Source organism: Astatotilapia calliptera, chromosome 20 (assembly GCF_900246225.1).
Source record: "Astatotilapia calliptera chromosome 20, fAstCal1.2, whole genome shotgun sequence".
NCBI classification, from domain to species: domain Eukaryota; kingdom Metazoa; phylum Chordata; class Actinopteri; order Cichliformes; family Cichlidae; genus Astatotilapia; species Astatotilapia calliptera.
In genome coordinates, this window is record NC_039321.1 from 1239947 (window position 1) to 1265250 (window position 25304).

The following is a 25304-nucleotide window of genomic DNA, read 5'->3' on the forward strand; positions in this document are numbered from 1 at the left end:
GAGAAAAATAAATCTGACCACACTGAAGGTTCGCCTGAGATCCTTCACATGTTACACTGTGGACTGACAAAGAAACGCATCACATTAGAAACTGTAATGATTCATGTACAGATGTGACTGATTGTTAGCTGATAATCACAGATGTAACAGACTTGCAGGGACGCAGTTGAAGGTGATGTCCAGGTAGGTGCAGACGCCGGGATCAGAAGCACTGATGATGTTCATATTTATGTCACACACTTTTCTTCCATCACAGCTGCAGGGACACAGAAAGCAGCTCGTTTTCAGCTTTATTAAAGTGTTTCAGAGCTGCTGCTGTTTTTATTCAAACAGTCATTTGTTATTGAAGATCTTAAACTACCTGTTCTTCAATTCAATTCAATTCAATTCAATTTTATTTATGTAGCGCCAGAGCACAATAAAAGTCGCCTCAAGGCGCTTCATAGATACAGAGAAAACCCAACAATCACATGACCCCTTATGAGCAGCACTTTGGCAACAGTGGGAAGGAAAAACTCCCTTTTAACAGGAAGAAACCTCCGGCAGAACCAGGCTCAGGGAGGGGCGGAGCCATCTGCTGTGATTGGTTGGGGTGACAGAAGGAAGACAGGATAAAGACATGCTGTGGAAGAGAGACAGAGATTAATAACAGATATGATTCAATGCAGAGAGGTCTGTTAACACATAGTGAGTGAGAAAGGTGACTGGAAAGGAAAAACTCAATGCATCATGGGAATCCCCGGCAGCCTACGTCTATTGCAGCATAACTAAGGGAGGATTCAGGGTCACCTGGTCCAGCCCTAACTATATGCTTTAGCAAAAAGGAAAGTTTGAATCCAAACTGGAAGCTGGTTCCACAGAAGAGGGGCCTGAAAACTGAAGGCTCTGCCTCCCATTCTACTTTTAGAATAGAACAGAATAAACCCTTATTATGCCATGGATGAGAAATTTCGGTGTTACAGAGCTCTTACAGCAAAGGAAAATAAAATATAAAAGGAAGACACAGGGTGGTCCTATAAACATAAGCAACCAAAGTTCGTATATACCAGAGATGGCACGATACCACTTTTTAATGTCCGATTCCGATATCATAAATTTGGATATCTACGATACCGATATGAATCCAATATAGCGTATTTTGTAATCAATAAAACTGTTTTTTATAAATATCTTGCTGCATTTTGTATAAGTTCACACTTAAGTTTAAAAAAACAAGAGACTGAAGCTATTCTGTTGTACCTGTATGCAAAAAATACACTGCACCCAAAACATCTTATAGTTCAGCAACACTGATCAATCTAATAAATTTAAACCTACACCATCCTCCCTATTCTGGTATTTTAAAGAGTACTTACCTACCTAACTAATAAGGTTGCCAACTCCCAGCAAAAATATTAGGGAACCACCCCCACCCGTAATCGATGTAATCAACTTTAATTTAATGCAAGTGTAAAACAAATGAACAGAAATCAATTATTTTTCTACAATATTTAAATAGATTCAACATCTTTCTTCAACAGAATTGCAGACTGCACAGATGGTACTATAGCTTACTAGGGTATATATTAGACTTATTAGTTACTATATACAGTAATGGATTTCTATACATTTCATCAGGTGACCACTTTTGTTGTAAGATTCAGATAATTATTTATTCAACGTTTTTAAATGACATAACAAAGAAAAGTATTTCTTTGTGCCCCCCTCTCCCTGTTAATGCCCTACCTGGCCCCCTGGCATAACTTTGCTAGACCCGCCCCTGCACAGTTACCAGCTGTCAGCTACTTAGAAAAGGATCCTGGTGTTATTTATCTCTCAGAAACAGTTCATAACTTCAACTCATTCATGTCACCTAAAAGGTAAACCTGTTTCTCCATCACAGCTCTGATGATCCAGTAAGGACATCTCCTGGTTTCATTTTCATGTTTCCCTCTCACCACATATCCAAACCAACATCATGACCAGCAGCTTTACAGCTGTGGCTCCAGCAAACATCAGCTGATACTAGAAATTAATATTAAATACATTCTAACAACAGCTGATCAAGCTTAAACGTGCTGCTGTTGTTTAGCGCGACATCTGCTGGTTTCCTCTTTCTAGCGCAAAGTGGGCGATAAACAAACAAGAAATATGGACTTGTGGCAGAAAAGCCGATCAGCTGATCACTGATCAGTTTCATGTTTGAAGTAATGCTGGGCTCACACTGTGCAATTTTTGGCCCATTTTGAGCCGATTTTTGAGTCGTGCGACCGTTTTGGCGATCGGCCCAATTTTGGCCTTCATCGTGCGTCGTGCATCGTGTAGTATACGTGGGGTAACGAGAAGCGATTAACACCTCACGACCAGCTCCCGATCATCAATCGCTTGGTCGTGAGGGTGTCACCGCAGTTTGTCACACTGCGCACGCGCAAACACAAATGTCAGTGAAAAAGATGGAGCAGCACAGCAGTGCAGCGTGTGATCTGGACACAAGCGATGGAGGCACAACTTGTAGAACTTTGGCTCATCCGAGCCCTTTCGATGTGGCCTCACAAAATTATCACGACCACAACAACCGTGAAAACAGTTGGATCGACACTGCTGCTCAATCACAGCTGCCTGATCATGTTTTTCATTAGCAATTTAGCAAAGTTGATGGTGGTGGTGTGTGTGTGTGAGTGAAAGACAGAGAGGGAGAGCGACAGATTTTCTGTTATAACCTTAATTTTATGGACGCACAGTGTGAGCTCTCAGGTCGCATCAGAGCATCGGGTGGTATAGTGTGAGACCCTGCATCGTGACCTATGAACTTCTAACCCCTGCGAGTCAATTGTACAGTTTGAGCAGGAGCTGAATAACGTGACTGAAAAAAATCGCACAGTGTCTGCCCAGCATAATAAGAGGAGAGGGAGGGGGAGAGAATGAGAGAAGTAGATGCAACTGTGCAGCAAAGACAGAATAACTCCAGCTTTGTGTCTATTTTTTAACTCTAGCTGAAGTCCGGGACAAATCGCTTCCTTTTCACCTCAGTATGGAGTTCCAATGGCCAGTCCAGCTGTGGCTCAATATATCAGTTGTTAAGCTTAACGTGGAAATACTCTGCAAACATTCAGGGATGAACTTACACACTTGCTTTACTTCTCTGGGATAGTTTTCGCCGAGATGAAATGTCGCGGTTTGGAAGCATGTAGCGAGGCTCCAAATGCTCCGACAGACGCCGACAGGTCTCGCAGACAACAGCCGCTCTATCACGTGACACACACTGCGCCGAGCTGGGTTACGCCAAGTAGCGTTTTGAGAGGTGATTTTGTGATACTTCGGATTACATTTTTTATTTCTCTCCGATATCCGATCCAGTAATTTAGGTCAGTATCGGACCGATGCCGATACGTAACATCGGATTGGTCCATCTCTAGCTTCTAATAACATGATCAGACCGACTCTGTGGAAGAGTTAAAGATCTACGACATCAGTATGTGAAGTAAGTGTGACCTACACACACTTTCAGCAGCGAGCTTCCAGTACAAGTCTACGCTCAGAGGCCTGCTGTTACTGTAGGTTAGTACTTGCAGTTACTGCTCTTGCAGTACTGTACACTATACTATAACATTGCATAAATCTGGAGTGCATATGCTGTAAATACACTACTGGACATTGTGGACGTCCACAGTCACACTTCATGCATAATGCACTTTTTATATGTACGGACGTGTGCAGGTATATGTGTGTGTATATGTATAACAATGTATATTTAGTGTGTACGTGTGTGTGTACATGTCTGTACTTATAGATACTTGCAGATATTTGTTACTTACTTACTAATAGTGATGGTAGAATAGTTACATTTACGTCTTGCATATTTCCAAAACCCTCTGTCATAGTCACATGTGTGCTACTGTTGTAAAAGTGTATTACTTATTTGGTATTTGTTTGTATTTTTCTTCTGCTATCTGTTCCTGAGCTGAGGTAACGCACAGATTTCCCCGCCGTAGGATCAATACAGTCTTATCTTAATCTTACTTCATAAGTCTGTCTTTCTGAAAGACGCTGTGCAAAGTCCTACTGTTCTGTTGTAATGTGTTGTGGGGTCTTTCCCTCACAAAGCGCCTTGAGGCCATTGTTGTGTTTGCTGCTGTATAAATACAATTGAACTGAACAGAACTTCAAATTTCATGCAATGGGTGTTTTGGCAGCTGTGGCTACAACTGCAGCTGCCTCCACCAGTGTGTGAATGTGAGAGTGAATGAATAGTGGAATTGTACAGCGCTTTGAGGGCCCCGAAAAGCGCTGTACAAATGCAATCCATTATCATTATTATTATTTGTACTATCAAACTATGAGTACTGTTAGAGAAGTACCACAAGTCAATGACCTTGGTGTCCTTAATGATAAAAAGCTCCTCTTCACATCCGACCGTTTCAACAGAGTCACATCAGAAATTAGTCAGATCCCTGTCACATTTAACTCACACCATCCAGTTGATACGTTTCATTATTTTAATATTGAAGGCAAATTTAAGAGTGAAGCAGGCGTAAGAATACAAGGGAAAAAGAAGAAAACATTTAAGACAATCAGTGTTAAATCAGTTTTACATTTAGAATCATTTATTTTCTGAAACGTCTTAAAGGCCAAGTGTATATGGACACCACAGACCACAACTTAACAGGTCTGGAAAGAATCTGATATAAAATCAGTATCTTCGTATTTTTGACCAGACGTTGCACAGGATGTTGAATGATCTTTTTCTTTTTGATTCATAATTGATTCATCGCACATTTTCTTCAGAGAACATAGACGCTGATGCTATTTGGATGTCAGCGATTTCCTCCATTCAGTGATCTGGAAAACCAACTGAAAGAAAATTTATGTCAGAGAGTTTCATTACTGAACCCCAACGTCTTAGGAAACAGGATCAGTGCTGAACCACCTAAAAGCACAGTGTGTAAGGGCAGATTCACATTTCTCTCTAACTGTTACATGAGCTAAATTTTTTGTTGTTATAAATGCTCTAATTAAAGAGAAGTCTGAGGCACTTACAGTGACAGCTATAAGCCATCTCCAGGTACTTGTAGGTGCCAAAACACGGGTCTCCAAACACAGAGCTGCTCACTTTGACAGTACAGTTGCTTTTCCCGTTACAGCTGCAGATTCAGGTAAAGGTGAGTTGAAATATGTTGTGTGAGAAGACAAAAGGCTGAAGGAAGAGAGTCTGCATCTTTACCTGTCAGCTAAATTGCTTATGGGCTTTGAGCATTGGACATTTTGGAGCTGAGAGGCTGGAAGATTCAAAGAGCATGTGGTCGAGTCACGGCGCCCGTAATCAGCTCCGTGGATGAGTAAAACCTGTCCTTCACCTGAAGAAGAGCAAACGTTAACCTCATTTGTATTTTTACCGCATGAATCCAAAGACTCACAAAGAAGGAGGAACTGTGCTCTCACCGCACTGAAGGTTTGCCAGCGAATCGTCACAAGTTACACTGTGGACTGACAGAGAAATAAAGCACATTAGAGACATGCACATTCACAAATTTGAATACACTGAATATTAGTTTCTAATCACAGTTGTAATGTACTTGCTGGGAAGCAGGTGTATGTGGTGTCCAAGTATTTGTAAATGCCGGAGCACGGATCAGAAGTACGGAAGGAGTTTGTACTTATTTCACACACCTTCTTGCCATCACACCTGCAGGGAGACAAAGAGGAGCTCTCGTCTTTTCAGGTGAGTTAAAGTGATCGATTCATCCATGATTCCTCAGACTTGTTTACCTGCTCTTGACGTCTTTCAGAGTGTCTATCTGGAAACACTGTGTATTTGCAAGCTGATCTGCAGGAATGCCATCACTGCAGATTTCTGCATCTGTCCGCCCGTACATAGCTGCCTGCACGATGATCACTCCATTATCTGTTACACAGAGAACGATGACGTTCAAACGGAGGGAATCACAAGGAATGCATAAGGTGTGCAGCACAAGAGAAACAAACTGAGGCTTTTTATGTTTTCAATAATCAGAAAATGTCCTCCTGTAGTTCTGTGGTGTTACAGGAAGTCTGAAAGGTCACATCAGTCACAAGCATAAACTGTAGTTTCACTGAATAAAGCACAAAAAGAACCTAAACCTTAACAGGTTTTTTTGCTCCTCGGGTGAGACTGAGCTCAGTTTCTCATAAACACAGAGTCAGACTTCTATTTACAACCTGAGGAGTCGCCCCCTGCAGGACATTAGAAAGAATGCACATTACATCAGAACTTCACTTTTGAGTGAGAGCTAGGAGCTATAAAAAACATTTTTATGTTACCACAGCTCAGGCGTTGCACATTGTCAAGGCTGTCACAGGTGATCACCCTCGCTGTGGACATGAAGGTCGGCGGGAATGGGCCCATAGGTCCACTCTGGCCCAGAGGTCCACCTGGGGCCATAGGTCCACCTGGGCCCATAGGTCCACCTGGGCCCATAGGTCCACCTGGGGCCAAAAAGCCTGAAATGAAAAATGTAAAAAGTCCATAATTAGTGAGTCTTGGATAAATTTATTATGCTACAGCAGGGTCATCATAAACAAACATGAATGGATTTGAAATATAGAAAACACAGGACAAGTGGGAAATAATCCCAGTCGACTTAATGTCACCTTCATTATATGTATTTGTATTTTGTAACACTCCTCTGAACCGGCTGAGGAAGGATTTCCTCCACATCAGTCGCTGATGGTCTGTCACCCAGCAATTTTGTGTTATTTTGTGTTGTAGCTATGCCCGTGCTTTCGTCTCCCCTCTCTGTTCCCACGTGTCTGTCCTTGCGTTCTGTCTCTCCCCAGTCTGGCATGTGTCTCATGTCTGTGTGCACACGTTGTCAAGTCTGTGTTGTCATGTCTACGTTCCATTATGCTTCCTGTTTTACTTTGAAGGGTTCGATGTTTCCATGTTCAGTTTTACTTCCCCTGTGGCGTCATGTTCATTTGTGTCAGCTGTGTCTCTCCAGGTGTTTCCACTTCCTTCATTGCCCTTCGGTCGTCTTCGGTTCAGTGTCGGATCATCTGTTTACCTTGTGTCACGTCGCATCATAGAGTTTTTCTTCAACTGCTCAGGTTCATGTTTGGTTTATTTCATGGGTGCGTTTTGCATGTCCCCGTTCAGCGTTATGTTCTGGTTTTGTATCGTTGTTGTCATAGTTTAGTTTTTCCCAGCTTAGGTTAGTCCCACCCTTGTTTCACTTTGCTTTGTTTTTCTGTCGTGTCTGCTTTTGGGTCCACACCGCAAACACACCGGTCTCTCTGCCGCGACAGGTCTGACTGGTTTTCAGTCACTGAAGCCTCCTGCTGGGTGACTCATGCACAATAATGAAGTGATGCTATTCAGATAATGTAAGAATGTTGAACAGTGTCGTTCCTGGGGTCCGATATGTAACCTGACTGGCTGAGCATGATGGAAGCGAATCAGCCGTAAGTTCTGGTAGGGACAACGAAGGCCAGTCCCCATAATTCCAATGATCTAAAAGTGTTCCCACCACTAGTTTAACATCAGTTTCACAGGACACTGTTCTCTGTTACTGAACTGCTTTCAGTCAGTGCTTCAATGAGTCAGAGTTTACCTGAGGGATTTTTCCTTAGTGGTGGTGGGACTGAAAACTTATCGGAGGCTCTTGTAGTGAGTGGTGTAGTAAAATCAAATAGCACTATAGTGTACAGGCATGAAGCAAAACTGCTATGCAAATCTAGGCTATCTCTTTGAGTATGAAGGCGTGTTAGAGCCAGAAAAATATTGTTTATTCTGAGAGAAAAGAAGAAACTGGATAGGCTGACGTAAGGAAGGCGATGGTTACAGGCTCGTGCAGTAAAGAGGACGGATGTCGTATCACAGACACAATCAGAGCCGATCGTGTTTCACTAACTCATCTACGTGCTAGAGTAAGAGGTTAAAAGGACGTTAGCATAAAACGTATCAAACATTCAGTGATTACCTGAAGTCATGAGTACACACGTTGCTGCGAGCACTGAAACATAAAAAGAGAAACCTGGGTGTTAGCCGGCGTGCGACCTACAGCTGATTTACTCGTTTGTCTTCTGTGTTACTGTAAGTTAACAGTGTTCCACATGGACTTTAACACATGAAATGAAAATGAATAACAAACAGAGAAAAACTGGATACACAACTTACTGGTAAAAGACAACAAAGTCATGTAAATGACACATTAAAGGAGCAACTTTTAGTGTGCAAAGCCTTTCCTGTACTCACACAGTGTGCTGCTGAGTCCGGAGCACTGCATGCTGTTAGAGCAGAGCTGATGGTGGAGCACAGGAACCTGGTCTATTTGTACTGTTTCTCTAAGAATCTATCTGCACACCAGGCAAGCAGCCAATCAGAAACCTTCCCTCATGATGTGCAACAAACTGAAACAGACAATAGAATTTGACCTTAGATAAAGCCCGCAGGGCACACACACACAGACACACACCGAGAGAAACATATCTGATGGAAAGGTGTGTATCCTCGAGAGAAACCAGAAGATAAAAACAGACATGCAACTTGACCTGCTTGGAAGGTTTTGGATGTATGCTCAGCTTGATGTGGGGAATGTGTCACCTTGGTGGCTCCATGCAGGCACCAACCACGCTGCAGCTGCAGCTCAGTGCTGGAGGTGCAGAGCATAGTCCAGCCTCTGAGTGGTGAAGCTCTGCTGGAGGTGGGAGATGAAGACCTCACAGACCGAAGCCTCTGTCAGGTCCTCACGCCACATTTAGGTGTGCCAGCTCTGCCTATCATCATCCTCTCTTCACCCTAATGCCGACTGTAGGATAACGTTTTTAGTTTAAAATGATCATTTATCATATGTGAATGTTGCTGTTTTGCACAGTCCAGACAAGATTTGTCTTTGATGCCATGATCTGAAGGAACATCCTTTATTCAGTGATAATAAAACAGATGTTTGACACCAGGACGGAGCTTTAATGTCGCGGTCACATCAGCCAAAGCCAGACACTGGCAGGCAGGTTTATTTCCATTTCACATTACAAATACAGAGACCAATGTTGTTTTTTATAAATAAAAAAGCAAAAACATATAATTATTTGATAGATGTTTATTTTTGTAATTTTTAAAACAGTCAGATAATCTCCATCTAATCCTGGACAGGAAAAAAACAATCACAGGTGTTTGAAACTGACTCAGCTTCACTGATTTACTGCATCATAGGAAAAGTCATCAAAAGCACTGAAGCTACTGAGAGACCCATGAAATGGTTTTGCTGATCAACTCCCAATAAATTGTCATAAAACTGCATTTTAATCCGTTCATGTTAGATCTGCAAAAGAACAGACAACATCTCCACGTCAGATCATGTCAGTCTTTGTAGTGTGAGAACATCAACGTGATCATTTAGGCTGCTTACACTGGCAGATGTAAGCCACCTCGAGGTATTTGTATGTGCCAACACAGGGGTCTCCAAACACCGAGTTACTCGCTCTGATGGTGCAGCTGCTCTTCCCGTCGCAGCTGGAGATGCAGAGCAATGTGAGTGAGCGCAGGCATTGATGTGCACTGAGAAATATGAAAGTAATACCTGCAGCCACAGTTTAAAGCAGTAACAGGAGGAAAACGGTACCTCTCAGCGACTTTGCTGGTGGGACGGGAGCAGTAAACATTTTGGACCTCAGAGGCCAGAATTCTGTAGGAGCATGTGGTCTGATCGTGGCGTCCATAGTGAGCCCCGTACACGAGGATAGCCTGCCCTTCATCTGACGAGAGAAGACGAGCAGAAAACAACCCAGCAACGTTTTTTCAGTTTAATCAAATTTCAATTTGATTCAAGTCATATAAATCATTTAACACGGGTCGAATTCATGAACATAACAAAATAACACATTGACAGTAACAGATGGATTGACTTAATAAACACTAATAAGAAATTAAAATGTAAATAAAATAAAAACAAAAAGAACTGCAATAAAAGTAGAAAATCTTCACCTGAAAATGATCAGAGCTGAGACACAACAGAGATAATGACTCTTACCACAGTGCAGGTGTGCAAACGAGTGCTCGCATGTGACCAGGTGACCTGTGGAAGCAGGTCAGATTAGATATGAAAGCATTGAAGAACATTGGCTCTCAGCGACATGTTGAAGCTGCTGTTTGGCAGCCTCAATGTAAATGAAGCTGGAAGTTTAGAGATTCCTTGCTTTCCACCGTCCCTTCTTAACCCTCAGGGGGAAAATATCTTGGTGTCATGTTTGTACCTCTCTTCAGTCTGACTCACAGATCAAAGCAGTTGTTACCCACTTTTCTTCAGAAAGATGAACTCTTTCTTTCTGTTAATAACCTAAATGTTTGCTGCATGAATGAAAGGATCCTGAACGTCTGTGTGCACAGAAGTGTAATCATATTTGTGAAGTACCGGATCAGAAATATTGTTGCTCACATATACCCGCCTACATGAACTTCATGTTCTCTAGCAGATGTTCCACATGCTCTGTCTCCTGCTGCTCACTTGGGTTTGTTAATCAGGGTCTTCTCATGATTCATCTGATTGGTGCGTTCTCACTCACTGGCTCCCTCCTCAGATGACATCATCTACCTCAGGAACAGTGTTCACATCCCAGCTCAAAATGTTTTCATGAGCTTTCACATAATGTCATCAAAGCAGATTTTATGTTTTACTAAATTATAATGAAAAAGTCATTATTATCAACGTATTACTTGGTTTTGATGATTTGTTGAACATCTGCTGTGTTTAAATGTGTTGACTGACTTGACTTAGCGTTAGCATGCTCACATAAATCAGTCACAAACTCTCTGACCTTCTTTCTGAGCTCTGCTTCCTTCATAGTTTCATGGTCATGTGATACTGACTTGCAGGTAAGCAGGTGTAGCTGGTCTCCAGATATTTGTAGGTGTCGACACAAGGGTCAGGACTTTCGACGTCAGTCACGCTCAGTTCACACACTTTCTTCCCATCACACCTGAAGGAAACACATACATAAAAAAGCAGTGCTGGATGTTGGTTATTGTTTAACTGTGCTGCTTTTTCCAAAACATATTTACACATATTTCTTTACTTTCTTTGCTCATGTAGCGGCTGTAATTGAAAGATGAACAGCAAAGGCTCGGTTAGCCCATAGAGAATAATTATAGCTAGCTAATTATAGCTAGCTATAATTAGCTCAACCTCATGGACGCTCACATGTAGCTGACTGTAAGCTGCCACATTCACAACAGAAGTTTAGGATCCTTTCTCTTGTACCTCCTCCTGAGGACGTCCACGGTTCCCTGCTGAGAGCACTCAGTGTTGTTAAGCTGTTGTTGAGGTCTGCCCTCACTGCAGATCTCTCTGTCTGCACGTCCGTACAGAGCTGCTACCACACTGATCACTCCATTTTCTGTCACATCGAGTGGATCAGAAACGAGAGCATTTCATTTAAAAGCAGCATAAAAATCAGAGTTCACTGCGATTTTTATTCCTGCATCGTTGTCTCAAGGCGCTTTATTTTGTAAGTTAAAGACCCTACAGTAACACATCACTGCAAGCAGCTGAGAGGTTAGAACTTGAATAACAATAATAACAATAATAATCGTAGGTATTTTATTTTGCACTACATTTTCATTAACTGTAAAAGGTTTACTAAAATAATTACTACACTGTTATTTCATTTATGAGATACATCTAAGTATATTTATTGACTGAGTTGATGATGTAGTTTATACATGATCATATATAAACGAATGAATAAATTAAATTAAAGGAAAATTACAAAACTGTTTCTAACAAATACAGTGACGAACATTAAACCTTTCATGCATGAATTATGACTACCTCAATCCGGAGTTTCTTTCTTAAGTATTTTTATTCGTCTTTGGGCAGTAAAAGATGAATAAAAACACTTATACTCATAATTCATGGATGACAGGATTAAATAACAATAATTACAATGAAACATGTCATACATCTATAGTGACATTACACGACCTTTGGGTGGCAGGGTGTGGAGTGACACCAATGTAGTGGTTTATGTGCAAGTATACCATCAACACTGACACAAATACAAGAAAACAACCTATGAATAGCTGTAGTGACCACTGTGCATGAAAGAGTTCAAATACACTGTCAGTTACAGTCACTGTAATCCACTGTAACAGCAGTATGGCGAGGAAGGAGCGGCTAGCAGGTCGAGCGAGCGCGTGGTGTGGGGGTTAAAAACCCGAAGCCAGTCGGTTAAATCCAATAACAGACCTTTATTCACTGTCAGCAACATTACACCTTCTGAGCCAGGTCTCCACGGCTGTACTCGTCCATGCATACATGCGCACAGGTTGGTAACGCCGGCGCCAGGCCGTCACAACGGTAAGGTTTTCCTTTTCGAATGGAACACGAGCTAACAACACACACCCACTAGGAGACTCCCACAGCTATTACAATAGTAGGGCAACCCCCCCTAGTGGTGCTATAACCCAAAAGGTTTGTTACACCCAGAGGTGGGTCCCGGGCTTGGACCGGCAAAAGTGACCCGAAATTGGCACTCTGATGGATTTACTTTGTGTGTGTGTGTGTTTGGACGCATAGGTAGGTAGGAACGTCTCCTGCCCTTATAGCAGCCGGGGGAGGACTATCCTCCGCCTGTGAGCACTTTGGCACGGGTGAGGTGCCCACGGCAGCACTGCTGCTTGTTGAGAGTGATATGCGTTTTCATTTCATAAATAAGTCTCCAATAATACCAGAAAAAGGTGCCAGATTTGTCGCTAGTCGCTTTTTAGAAAAAAGTCGCTAAGGGGGTCAGTTTCAAACTGGTCATGTGACTGCATGGCCATATCTGATTGGTAAAAAAGTCACTGGAAACTCCACTGGTGGCATGTTATCTAATGTGTTAAACTAATTATTTTTTTTAAAGTAACGAGTCTAATTTTGCAAATGTAGCGGAGTAAAAGTACAGTTTTTCTTCACAAATGTACTCAAGTAAAAGTAAAAAGGTACTTTAAAAGTACATTTTTTTCATTAAATGTAACGGAGTAAATGTAACTCGTTACTACCCACCTCTGGTTACACCACACACAGATTAGCTGCTCTGTCCTGCCTACTGAGAAACAGTGTTGCCAACTCCTCAGTAAGAAAAATCACTATTGGCTGTCCTAAAAGTAGTGAGAAGTTGCTACTTTTAGAAGTTGTTTTAGATAAAAAGTAGTTAAGGGCGTCGGACAGCTTGCTAAATATAGCAACAAAGTCGCTAAATTGGCAACACTGCTGAGAAACCTGACACCGGATCATTTGCATACTTAAAGTGATTGGATGTTTAGCTGGGGGGAGGGTGAGTGTGTGAGCCTGCACACAAAGAGAACACAGAGGGAAAGCAAACAAGACTTAAACCCTATCATCTCATTTGTACATTTTCCAGCAGATCTTTTCAGCTACTGCAGTAAATCTTGTCCAAAATCAGTTTGTGGAGAATCTGTTTTTTTTTCTCAACTTCCAAAAGTTTGACTTAAGGGGGCAGGAAGTTTGTTTAAGGGGGCATTGCCCCCTCTTGCCCCAGTGTAGAACAGGCCCAATTTATGTATTTGTTTAAAAAATGTCTCCAATTTAGGACGATGAACCTTCAGATGAAAAAATGTAAAAATCAAACCAAAATATTTTTTCTCAATTCATGAATTCCAAGAGTTTCATTGGCTGAGTGAAATGTACAAGCCGATTTTTCACATCCCCGCCGAGTCGCTTTGGTTGTGCAGATGTAAACATGCATCGTACCACAGCTCAGCCTCTGGACACCGCCCATGTGACAGCTGACGGCTTTCTCCATGGAAGCATCTGAAGAACAGATATGAAAATGTGACATGAGGTGAGCTGTGTAATGATAAACTGGATCTTGCACTAGATGCTGTTTACCTGCTCCGCTGAGCAAACAGGTCGCTGCCAGCACTGAAAACAAACATCAGTGTTTTATTCATTGAGCAAGAGAAAAGATTTAAACGAAAATGATTTGATCATCTTTTTGAAAAAGCAGAACTTCTCAAACATGCGTGGTGTATATTAATATTAAGGCTTTGATGTTTTACCTATTTTCCTGCGTCTGTAACTGAAATAAAATTATTTTCACAATAATGTTGCTTCACCCTCACATTGTTATCTACTACCAGCTTTGAACATACTTTTCTGTGAGGTATCTAAGTCACACCTTTAGCAGCGAGTGTCACATGTGTCATAAAATCACAGCCTCATCCAAGTGTCTGTCGCCTTTCATGTTAACCACAAAATGTGCTCAGCATTTACATTCAGCTCAGAGATCGCTGCTTACAGCCTCGCAGAGCTGTCAACAAGTGATACATCTGGACTCATCCAACAGAAAACCCACATACATATAAAATAATATTCAGACGGAAACAAACATTTTAGAATTCAGTCATTAAACATAAATATAGAAAATCATTCGTGTACTCACACAGTGTGCAGCTGAGCCTTACACAGAGCATGGTGCCAGTGCTGGTGAGTACTGGTACTGTTGGTACCTGACTCAAACACACCTCTATTTATTCAGTTTGATAAGGAACTTTATTTTAAACAGTAGTTTGACCCTGTTGGATCCTACCCAGACGCATTAACTGGAAACTCAATTTAAAGCAAGAATCTTTGATTAGTGGGTGCAAAAGATGATAAAACAGAACAACGTCCAGTGTGTGCTCCAAGGCTCTCCAAAGGAAGGAGACCAGAATTCATCATACACTTAAAAGTTGTTTTCAAAGAATGTCGGTGTTCATGTGAGTGAGCTTTAAACGTGCTTGTAGACGGACTTTAGGACTTTGAGGACGCGCAGGAACAGACGCTATGCCAGTAAATGTTTACTTGGCAAACCGTCACATGCGGCCGCCCGTCCCTGAGCCTGGTTCTGCCAGAGATTTGTTTTTATTTCCAAACGTCTTAGGGCAGGGCTGTCAAACTCAAATACACAGTGGGCCAAAATTCAAAACTGGATCAAAGTCGCGGGCTAACATTAATATTCATTGAAAAAACATCTTCCTCCAAATATAACAAGGAATCTTTTCTTATGGACTCAAACAAGTTTTGCTGAAATCAAATAATTAATTAAATAACACATCAGTGGAATTCATTTCTTAAATAAAAAATGTATTTGCAGCCTTCTGAATTAAATTTGATCATTTATCAAATTTCCATCATATTCTCCCACCTGTCCAGAAAGCTCCTGTTTTCTGCCCTTCTTTTTTCCATTTTGGGATCGGTAGCATGGCAGTATTTGCATGGTTGCTATGACTATGGTCAACAGAGGAGAGGGTGCTAATGGTCCTGTCATGACTGACGTGCCAAAACACCAACAGAGCATTCTGGGAATTGTAGTATTAGCAGTACATGCACTGTATGATACTGGCAGGCCAGCTCTAATAGTAATTTTGTATGGCATTGCGGGCCAAATGTAGTTAGGCTGCGAGCCAAATTTGGCCCGTGGGCCAGAGTTTGACACCTATGTCTTAGGGGGTTAGTGTTGTGAAGTTTAGGATGTGATTAGGTTAGGGGTGGAGTTGGGGGTTAGGGTTTGGTGTGTTGTGTGATGATCAGATCATGCTGGTCTACATCCCTTACATTGTTGCAGGAGAAACCTCCTGCTACACAGCATGCCAACAGCAGTCCAGGCTCCACACGGACAGAACAGGTTTATATAGACCGGTCCTGCATATATTTACGCTCTCTGTGCCTGCATTCACTTCAGCAAATGTAAAAATGTTGCAGCTTTTTAGTTTAGAAACATTTTCTTTCATGTGCAGGTTTCCTTCAAACGCCTTCCTGCAGGCAGTATGTGTGTTACGTTTCATGTTCATTTGCTTTCCTCGCTATCCTCAGGCGGCACCACATTTTTGCTCTGTCTTTCTTTCTTTGATCGGTGACCTGTTGTTGGAGGCAGGCAATCTTTTACGTATTCTTGTCCTGTTACTGTCATGTTTCGGCTGTGTGCAGGCAGGAAGAGGACCCAAAGTGCAGAACTCACAACACACGGGAATAACTCAAAATGCAGCTTCATTGCTGACACACGGAAATGATACAGAACTAAAGTAAACTGGAAAATATAAACTAACCTTAACAAAGAAACACACAGCATGAGGGACGATGCGACATGGAGCAGAGGGAGACTCTGACATAAATACACAGCAGGTAATGAGGAAGTTGAAGCACACAAGGAACACAGCTGAGGACAATTACACTTGACAGCACGGGGAGGACACACAACTGCAGGAAGTGCAGTGAGACAGCCTGGAGAGAGAGAGGGAGAACATGAAGGGAAGAGGAAATCATGGAACACAAGGAGTGGGAGCAAAGCACAGTAACTCACATCACTATATAGACAGCCACACAGTGGGAGACACAGAAGGCAACAACACTGTACAGAACAACCTAGGAAACCTGGAGTCCTCAACATAATGCAAAATATGACAGAAAACACAGGGAACTTAAACGACCCAGGACCATGACAGTTACCCTTTGTAGGCTTCAATGATAAAACAATATTGGTCATTGTAAAAGTACAATTTCAAAAAACAAAAAACAAAAGATCAGTAAATAAAATGAGGCCACTTGGCTTCAGTTCTCTGACAGAAACAAAGCAGGATAGTCGGCAAACTGTGAACAAGATGTGTGCAACACCACAAAGTGTTGTGTTCTTTTTTTGATCATTTTATTTTAGATTATCAAAATATAAAACAAAAACAAACCCCCTCAATAAACAAAAACAAACAGGCTCAGATGCATTACAGGAAAAACAATTCATTCAAATAAACATTGTCACGGCCCAGCGGCACGAGGGAACAGAGATGGACACAGGTGCAGAAACCAACCCGGAAGCGAGACGATAAGGGAACAAAGGATTTATTTCCGCCCACAGGCAAACACAAGCAAAAAAACAAAACGACGCCACCGCACTAGTGGCGCGTAGGATAATCTAAGATAACGGAGGGTGACCTAGACACCTCTAGGAGACGGCTGAACAGCAGAGGCAGCGGGGAGGTGGAAACAGGACTAGGTAGGGGCCGGGGCACTGGCATAAGAGGAGATCACGGTCAGTGGGATCCAGCAGACAATCAACGATCCTCCACAGTTGAATTGAGTTGCCTTACTTGGTTTCAGGTGGAGGGGACAGGTGGGGCGGAAGGCCCGGAAGCGGTCGAGACGTGGGGAGGCAGGCAAGTGAGTGGTGGGCCGGCAGGCCACGTCGTATCAGCAGCAAGCGGCCCAGGTCCAGGAAGGCGGGAGTGAGGGAGACAAGACCTCCACTCCAGGTGCTACCTCTGAGGACAAGAAGAACAAGTAAGTAAATCCACGGATTCTGGACAGAGTTATGATGCTCCACTTGACTAACATGGAGATAGCAGATACTCAGGCGATGAATGGTTGAGAGCGCAGGTCTGATATACTGCCGGAATAATTGCTCACAGGTGGTCAGCCAGGGAGGAGCAACCGAACTCCGCCTAAGGAGGAGGGGCCGCTGTTGGAGACCTGCAGGTACCCACCCAGACCCTGACAAACATGCACTTCACAAAACACCACAGGGTAGAAAACCAAATGCTGGAGTCGATGAGAGTTTACAAATCTGGCCTTCGCAAATTGTTCCAAGAAGAGGTTCCACACATTCAGAGGAGAATCCTTTGAGTCTTTTCTGAACTTTTCCATTTGTATTATGGACATCATATCTGTTACCCTTAACTGAAAGGAAGGAGGAGTGGGCGACTTCCATCCCCTCAGGATTAGCCTGTTGGCGGCAATCAAACCTAATTCTAACGGCCACTGCACTGTAACCGGGAGTAGCTCTGATGTCTGAGAACATCCAAAAATTACAAGTTCAGGTTCACGCTGTAGGGGCTTCATTTATCCCTCAGAAGACCAGTCAAATATCTTAGACCAACGTCTGTTAATGAGGGACAAGACCAAAAGGCATGGAACAACGTAGCTTTGTCAGGGATCGCTGTGTGGCAAGCAGGAGGAGGACCCAAACGCAAAACTCACAGACACGGGGATGAACTTAAAGAACACAGCTTTAATGCTGGCACGGCAGAATACAGGAAATACAGAACTAACTGGGGAAAAGTAAACTAACATTCGCAGGAAGGCACAGGGAGATCCACACAACATGAGGGACGACGTCACACTGAACAGAGGGAGACGCAGACAGAAATACACAGAGGGTTAACGAGGGAAGTGGGAACACACGGGGAACACAGGTGACACTGATAATCATAACGAGACAGGGCGGGGTGAACTGAACATGACATGTACGGGCGTGAGAGTCACAAGGTAAACAGGAAGTGCACAGAGGTTCAGACAGGAGGAGAGAGAGCACGGGGAAAACACAGACATAACGGGCTGGGGAAACATGAAACAACCACAAAGGGAGACGAGGGCTCATAAATACATAGAGGGCACACAGGGGGAAGAGAGAGCACGGGGAGAACTTAGACATAATGGGCAGGGGAAGCATGGGATAAAACATAAGGAGAGACGAGGGCTCACAGATACACAGAGGGGCACACAGGGGGTAAAAGCCATGAAGGGAAAACACTTAGGGAACAACACAACAGGGCAACTCAGAAAACATGGCCTAAGCAAGGAACAAAATACAAACGTACAAGGAAACTAAGAACACTGTGCCAACATGGCCCAGGACCATGACAAGCTTCTGCCAATCTGCACCTGTCACACATTGGGAAGATAAAGGATAAATCTTGTGCAGTCTGACCTTAGAATAGTGTAACCGGTGGAGGGTTTTAAATTGAATTAACTGCTGTTTATAGAGCAAGAATGGATTTTAGACAGACACTTACTCCACATACATTCAGGCACCTTCCTCCCCAACTCTTTCTCCCAAGCCTGCCTAATCCCAGCAGTATACACCACCATAGAATCACCAAGAAAGTGTACAGTTTTTACATGGAATCAGATTGGCTCTTGAGTATTTCATAGAGGCCATGCTCCGACAGAAGAGTTGCAAGTCTTTAAACTGTGATTGGATGCAATGCCTGACCTGCAGATATCGATAAAAATGTGGATGCGCACTCCAAAAACTAAAACTGACATTTACTTAAAATGTTTGAGGCAACACTTTTACACTTAAAAATATTGAGTAGATTGGAAACCAGTCAAATCTGTTCAATATACTTAATCAATTGAATAACTAAAGCTTAAACATATTAAGCTGAAATAAATAACTGTAGTTTTACACAAACGTGAAAAAATTGAGTAAGTAACACTGACATGCTTGGTCATGTAACTGAAATATAGACGGTCAGGTAATCCAAAATGTTGTTCCATTTACTTAATATTGTAAACGGAACGCAATCAAAATTGTACTTAACATTATAAATGGCCTGTATTTTATGCTTACAACTTTTATGCTCGTTTTGAGCGAGGGAACCCCACAACCACAACCAAAGCAGACATGACGCCAGACCACCAACCTATGACTCTCTCCCCCACCGATGTAGGAGCGGTGCTGAGCAGGATCAATGTCCACAAGGCTGCAGGCCCTGATGGCATCCCCGGGCGTGTTCTCAGAGCGTGTTCTGGGGAGCTTGCAGGAGTGCTCACAGACATATTCAATCTGTCCTTGGCCCACGCTGTGGTACCGGCCTGCTTCAAATCCACCTCCATCGTCCCGATACCCAAAAACTCCAACCCATCTTGCCTCAATGATTACCGCCCAGTAGCACTCACCCCCATCATCACTAAGTGCTTAGAGCAGCTGGTCCTAGCACACTTCAAATCCTGTCTCCCCCCCACCCTGGACCCCCACCAATTCGCATACCGCCGGAACAGGAGCACAGAGGATGCAGTCTCCATCGCAATGCACTCTGTCCTCTCACACCTGGACAACAACAACACCTACGCCAGAATGCTGTTTATAGACTTCAGTTCAGCATTCAATACAATCCACCCCTCACAACTCATCAGGAAACTGACAGACCTGGGCATCAGTTCCCTCATCTGCAAATGGTTACTGGACTTCCTGACCAACCGCCCCCAACATGTCCGGCTGGATAACCGCTGCTCATCTACCATCACAATGAACACCGGTGTACCACAAGGCTGTGTGATGAGCCCTTTCCTCTACTCCCTCTTCACCCACGACTGCAGACCTGCTGATGGTTCCAACACCATCATTAAGTTTGCAGATGACACCACGGTGATTGGCCTCATCAGTGACAACGATGAGGCCGCCTACAGGGAGGAGGTGGATCGTCTGGCTGAGTGGTGCGACAGAAACAACCTGCTGCTTAACACCGAGAAGACCAAGGAGCTCATCGTGGACTACAGGAGGAATGCTGACCCACATCCACCCATCCACATTAAGGGGACGGCTGTGGAGCGTGTGAGCAGCTTCAAGTTCCTGGGAGTCCACATCTCCGAGGATCTCACCTGGACGACCAACTGCTTTTAAACCATCACAAGATTGGTTCAGATCTCTGGATTCATATATTTCCAAATTCCTTTGGAAAGATAAACCCCCGCGTATTAGCTTAAAAACGCTACAAAGAACCAAGGATAGAGGAGGATTAGATCTGCCTAATTTTCACCAATACTTCTTAGCCAACAGGCTTCAGTTCATCTCAGAATGGTTAAAACATACCTTCTTAGTTGAGCCCTGGCTAGATGTTGAACAGGCACTATGCAAGGATCTAGAGATTTCAGACCTACCATTTATTAGCTCAAACATCAAAAGACATGAATGCTTTAAAAGTATCAACATCAGCTCCTCTCTGACAGCATGGTGGGAGTTTCTAAAAATAACGGAGTCTTCATTAATCCCATGCAAACGTACACCTATCTGGAATAACCCTGACATATTACAAAACAATAATATGATTAATTTCCCAGAATGGAGTTGTAAAGGAATTAAATACTTAGAACATATATTAGAGGGAACAGAATTTATTCCATTTGACAGACTAGTTGAACAATATGGGATCAACAAGACAAGGTTTTTAGAATATCAACAAATTAAATCCATAGTAAAAAAGAAATTTAACCTCAGTCAAGTTGAATTACAAACACCACTAAGTGCGGCACATTTTCTTACTCTTAAATCCCCCAAATTATTATCTAAAATATACAGAACACTTTCTAAATTAGATGAATCAATATCCCTTCCTACTGCAAAGTGGGAAGCAGATTTATCAGTCAACCTAGACCAAAACTTCTGGTCTCAGATTTGCTTAAAAACTTTTAAATTAATTAAAAATCCAAGTCTGCAATTAATACAATACAAAATACTACATAGAGTGCACTATACAGGTCATCGGATGTTCAAGATGGGCTTTACATCTTCCAACAACTGCTCACACTGTCAAGGCAATACACCAGACAATTACATCCACGCTCTTTGGTTCTGTCCACCAGTGCAAAAGTTTTGGCGCGAGATATGTGAAGACTTATCAAAGTGTCTGAAATGTAACATTCCAACTTCCCCCTTAGTGTGTTTGTTGGGCAGCTTAGATAATATCACTACAGAAAAGAATATCGCCCATATGGTTTTCACTGCTCTATGCATAGCCAAGAAAACAGTCCTCATGAACTGGAAAAATAAAAATAATCTTAATTCTAACCAATATAGAAATTATCTATTAGATTACATTAGTCTTGATACAGCCTCTGCCACCACATTAGATCAATTGCTCTGGGCCCCTTTTATCAGCTCCATCACCTAGTGGGGGTGGGGGGTCATAGTTTGGTCCCGCCTTCACTGTTGTGATTGGTGTGGGGGTAGGGACAGGCTTAGGGCGTCGGGGGGTTCCCCGGAGGCATCTTCCTTGGGGGGCTCAACCCGGGGTAGCGGTCATGTCCGGTTAGGGGCTCTGTTGGCTCTCAGGTGACTGTTTCCTCGCGGCTGCGTGCAGCGGGGCTAGGGGAGGGTCTGTGCTGACGGACGTGGGTTACTGACCTGGTAGCCTGGCTGCCCCTGGGTGGGTCCGGGATGGGCGTGAGGTTCTGGGGGCGCTCCGTCTCTGGGCTGGGACCCGGACCGGGCCTCGGGGGCTTGGGTCCTGGTTGGTGTGTTGCCGGGGTTGTGGGCGGGTGGGTGCATGGGGGCCCAGCCCTGGAGCAGGGTGCCGCCGGTGCGTCGAGCCACCTGGGGGGCTCTTCAACTGGTGGGGGAGATTGTCACATCTTGCAGGAGCTTTCCTCTCCTCAGGAACTCTCTGCAGGAGGGGGAGATACAGGAGAGGTGGAGGAAGATCTCAGCCTGGGCGTTTACCGTCTTATGTAGTCTGGAAGATGAGTGGATGGTGGGGTGGGTGCAGTTTTCTCTGTGGTGGGGTTGGGTGGACTGTCCAGGGCTCTGTGGAGCCGGAGGGCGCTACTGCACTGGGCCCCGGTCTGATGGGCCTGGGCCCCCCTTCCCTGGTGGGTCGCGGAGGGTGGGAGTGCCTACTGGGGTCAGCGGGGGAGCTGGCCCCAGGGAGGGGTTACCTGCCCCTCCCTTCCTTCCCTCCCCATCTCCAGGTGCCTCCCTCTTCCCGCTCCTCCACAACCACCCACACATGCAGGGCCTTGGAGTGGGGGTATGTCACCAGGGTGCAGAGGAGGCTACCCCCCCCCCCCCCCCCGTCCCCTTCTGGCTGCCTCTGCCTCAATTTTATCCCACAACTTAGACATTCACATTATTCACACTCTCATTACACATACATATAGGATCTTGGGGGTGGGCACGATACACGGAGTCCAAAGTACCATCAGGGTGTACACCCCACCCCTGACGTCGTTGCCCACCTCTCAATTTTAAATACACTTAGTCATTGAGGGCTAGCAGGAGGGACCATGCGCTTACCTGCTGCTCCTTGGCAGGTAGCTCCATGCCCTCCTGGGTTTTAATTACACCTTAGAACACATATGCATCAACACTACAATGAGCGGGTGGAGGGAGGTTTGGAGTCTTCTCTCACCCCCATTCTCTGCGGCCTGCTGGAGCGGGAGGGCTAGTAGGAGGAGTTGGCCGTCCGACTGCGGTCTGGGGTGTGGGGCCTCCCTGCTGCTGCGGAGTCGGGGTGGTCTGCCTCTCCCCACCGCAGGGAAAAGGGTAACACCACCTGGGTCTGGGTGCAATTCCCCCCTCCAGGGGCAAGGGTACCTAGACCCGGTTTGTAGAGTACGCTTGGGGAGTGTGATTGTGTGTACAGCGTCTCTTTATGTCTGTCTCCACGTTGGTTGAGTGTGGAGTGAGTGCATATGAGAGCATGAGGGTGGGAATGGATGTTTGTGTCTGTGGGTGCCTGTATGTCTGTGTCTATATGTCAGGTTGGGTATCAGACGCCACCTCTCTGGGGACACCTCAGGCCCTCCAAGGTTTGGAGGCCTATCTCCACCCACCACCACTTCCCCTGCCGGTGGCGGACTCCCTCAGGTGTCGGTGTGTTGGTGGTTCTTTGTGTCTGGGGGTGGGCGTCCGGGTACACACCGGCTCACTCCTTGGCGGCCGCTTGTCGGGGCCTGGGGCCTGGGGCTCGCTCGGGCCCCTTTGGAGGTGGGGTGCCCCGGCCTCTCGGCCTGGGGCTCGGTCACTCAGGCACAGCTGGGGCGAGCTGGGCGAGCCCTCATCTGGGACTCTCCTCAGCTCTTACTGGAACAGTGGCGCGGCTGCCCCTCTGTTGGTCTTCCGTAGTCTCTTGTGTTCTGGGGGCTTTGGATGTCTGGAGTTTTGATCTCCTCCATACCCGCTTCACACCCTGGAGGACGGGGCTGTGGCCCCCCCACACTCCCTAGCAGATCATTACATGGAGAAACCTTTGGAATGCAAGCATGCTGATCCACACAGGTATGCACACATGGGTATTCACAGACGCGGACTAAAGCTTTCTTGGCTGCTGCCTCAAAGCACACTGTGCGCTGTCTGTCTTGCGTGCTGCACAATATCGTTTATTATTTAGTAAATACTGATATCTATGACTAGCTAGTTTATTGTGATGGTGCTTTGTTTTCTCTATTATTATGTTGCTCTTTGTTGTTTGCTGTCTCCTCTGTTTGTTTTTTGTTTTTTGTTTTTTTTTTTTCCATACAGGTGACCCAGGAGTTCTTTTTTTTTTTTTTCTCTCTCTTCCCCCCCCCTCTCACCGTCTCTTCTCCCCTTTGGTTTTCTTTCTTTCTCTCCCCCTCTTTCTCTCATTCATTCCCCCTGTCCTATTTATAAAAAAAAAAAAAAAAAAAATGACAAAGGATGAACTGAAGCTCTGCCATCACGTAATGTCGCATACTGCTGTTTCTGATGTCATTTAAAAAAAAAAAAAAAAAAAAAAAAAAAAAAAAAGGACGACCAACTGCTCCAAGCTGGTCAAGAAGGCTCACCAGCGCCTCTTCTTCTTGAGGACTCTGAGGAAGAACCACCTGTCCTCAGACATCCTGGTGAACTTCTATCGCTGCACCATCGAGAGCATCCTGACCAACTGTATAACAGTCTGGTACGGGAACTGCTCTGCCTCGGACCGGAAGGCGTTGCAGAGGGTTGTGAAAACTGCCCAGCGCATCGCCGGAGCACCACTTCCTGCCATAAAAGACATCTACAGGAAGCGGTGTCTGAAAAGGGCTGGGAAAATCATCAAAGACCCCAGTCACCCATCACATGGACTCTTCACCCTCCTGCCCTCTGGGAGGCGCCACAGGAGCCTTCGGACTAAGACCACCAGGTACCGGAACAGCTTCTTCCCCACAGCTGTCAGACTCCTGAACTCTGCCTCCTGACATCTGACCCACGTTAAACTCATGGACTGAACATACACACACCCACAATGGACAACTGTACCCTCAAACACAATAATAACATGGACTGAACCACCACTCACAACCACTAGCACTTTATATAGCCTCTGTAGAAACTATCTACACCCTCACTTATCTTAACTGCACTACTGTATAGCTCTGTGTAAATAATCATTCTGTACATTCGATAATCTTTAATCCTACAACTGTTTACAACTTGCATAGTTCACATTTCTGTATAGCTGTATATCTCAGATTCTGTAAAGTTATTTATTTCATATTCTGTATAGTTTTTCATATTTATATCCTGTTCATAGCTTGTACTCACTACAGCCTGTACATACTTATAGTTATAGAATATTCACAACATACTTCATACCGTGTACATTATAACATACCATAATAGACCCATTTCTGTAATATACTCACATATCTATATTATTGCTAATATATATTGTAATATATCTATATCACTAAAGCACTTCTGGATGGATGCAAACTGCATTTCGTTGCCCTGTACCTGTGCATGTGCAATGACAATAAAGTTGAATTCTATTCTATTCTATTTATATAGCACTTTACTCGTCCCTAAGGACCCCAAAGCGC

At 44.2% G+C, this 25304-nt stretch overlaps 1 protein-coding gene across 1 annotated transcript; it reads right to left on the reverse strand.

Moving 5' to 3' along the window:
* Positions 1–4561: 4561 nt before the first annotated feature.
* LOC113013718 (uncharacterized) lies at positions 4562–14480 on the reverse strand. The gene is made up of 18 exons (XM_026154859.1): positions 14395–14480; positions 13842–13874; positions 13704–13763; positions 11211–11346; positions 10820–10929; positions 9984–10028; positions 9576–9708; positions 9363–9466; positions 8558–8651; positions 8210–8298; positions 7935–7967; positions 6277–6456; positions 5746–5881; positions 5553–5662; positions 5419–5463; positions 5201–5333; positions 5017–5120; positions 4562–4830 (listed from the first exon to the last, which is right to left on the reverse strand). Exons 1-18 carry the CDS (start codon positions 14423–14425, stop codon positions 4811–4813), a joined length of 1596 nt encoding a protein of 531 aa, XP_026010644.1. The 5' UTR covers positions 14426–14480; the 3' UTR covers positions 4562–4810.
* Between the last annotated feature and the right edge of the window lie 10824 nt (positions 14481–25304).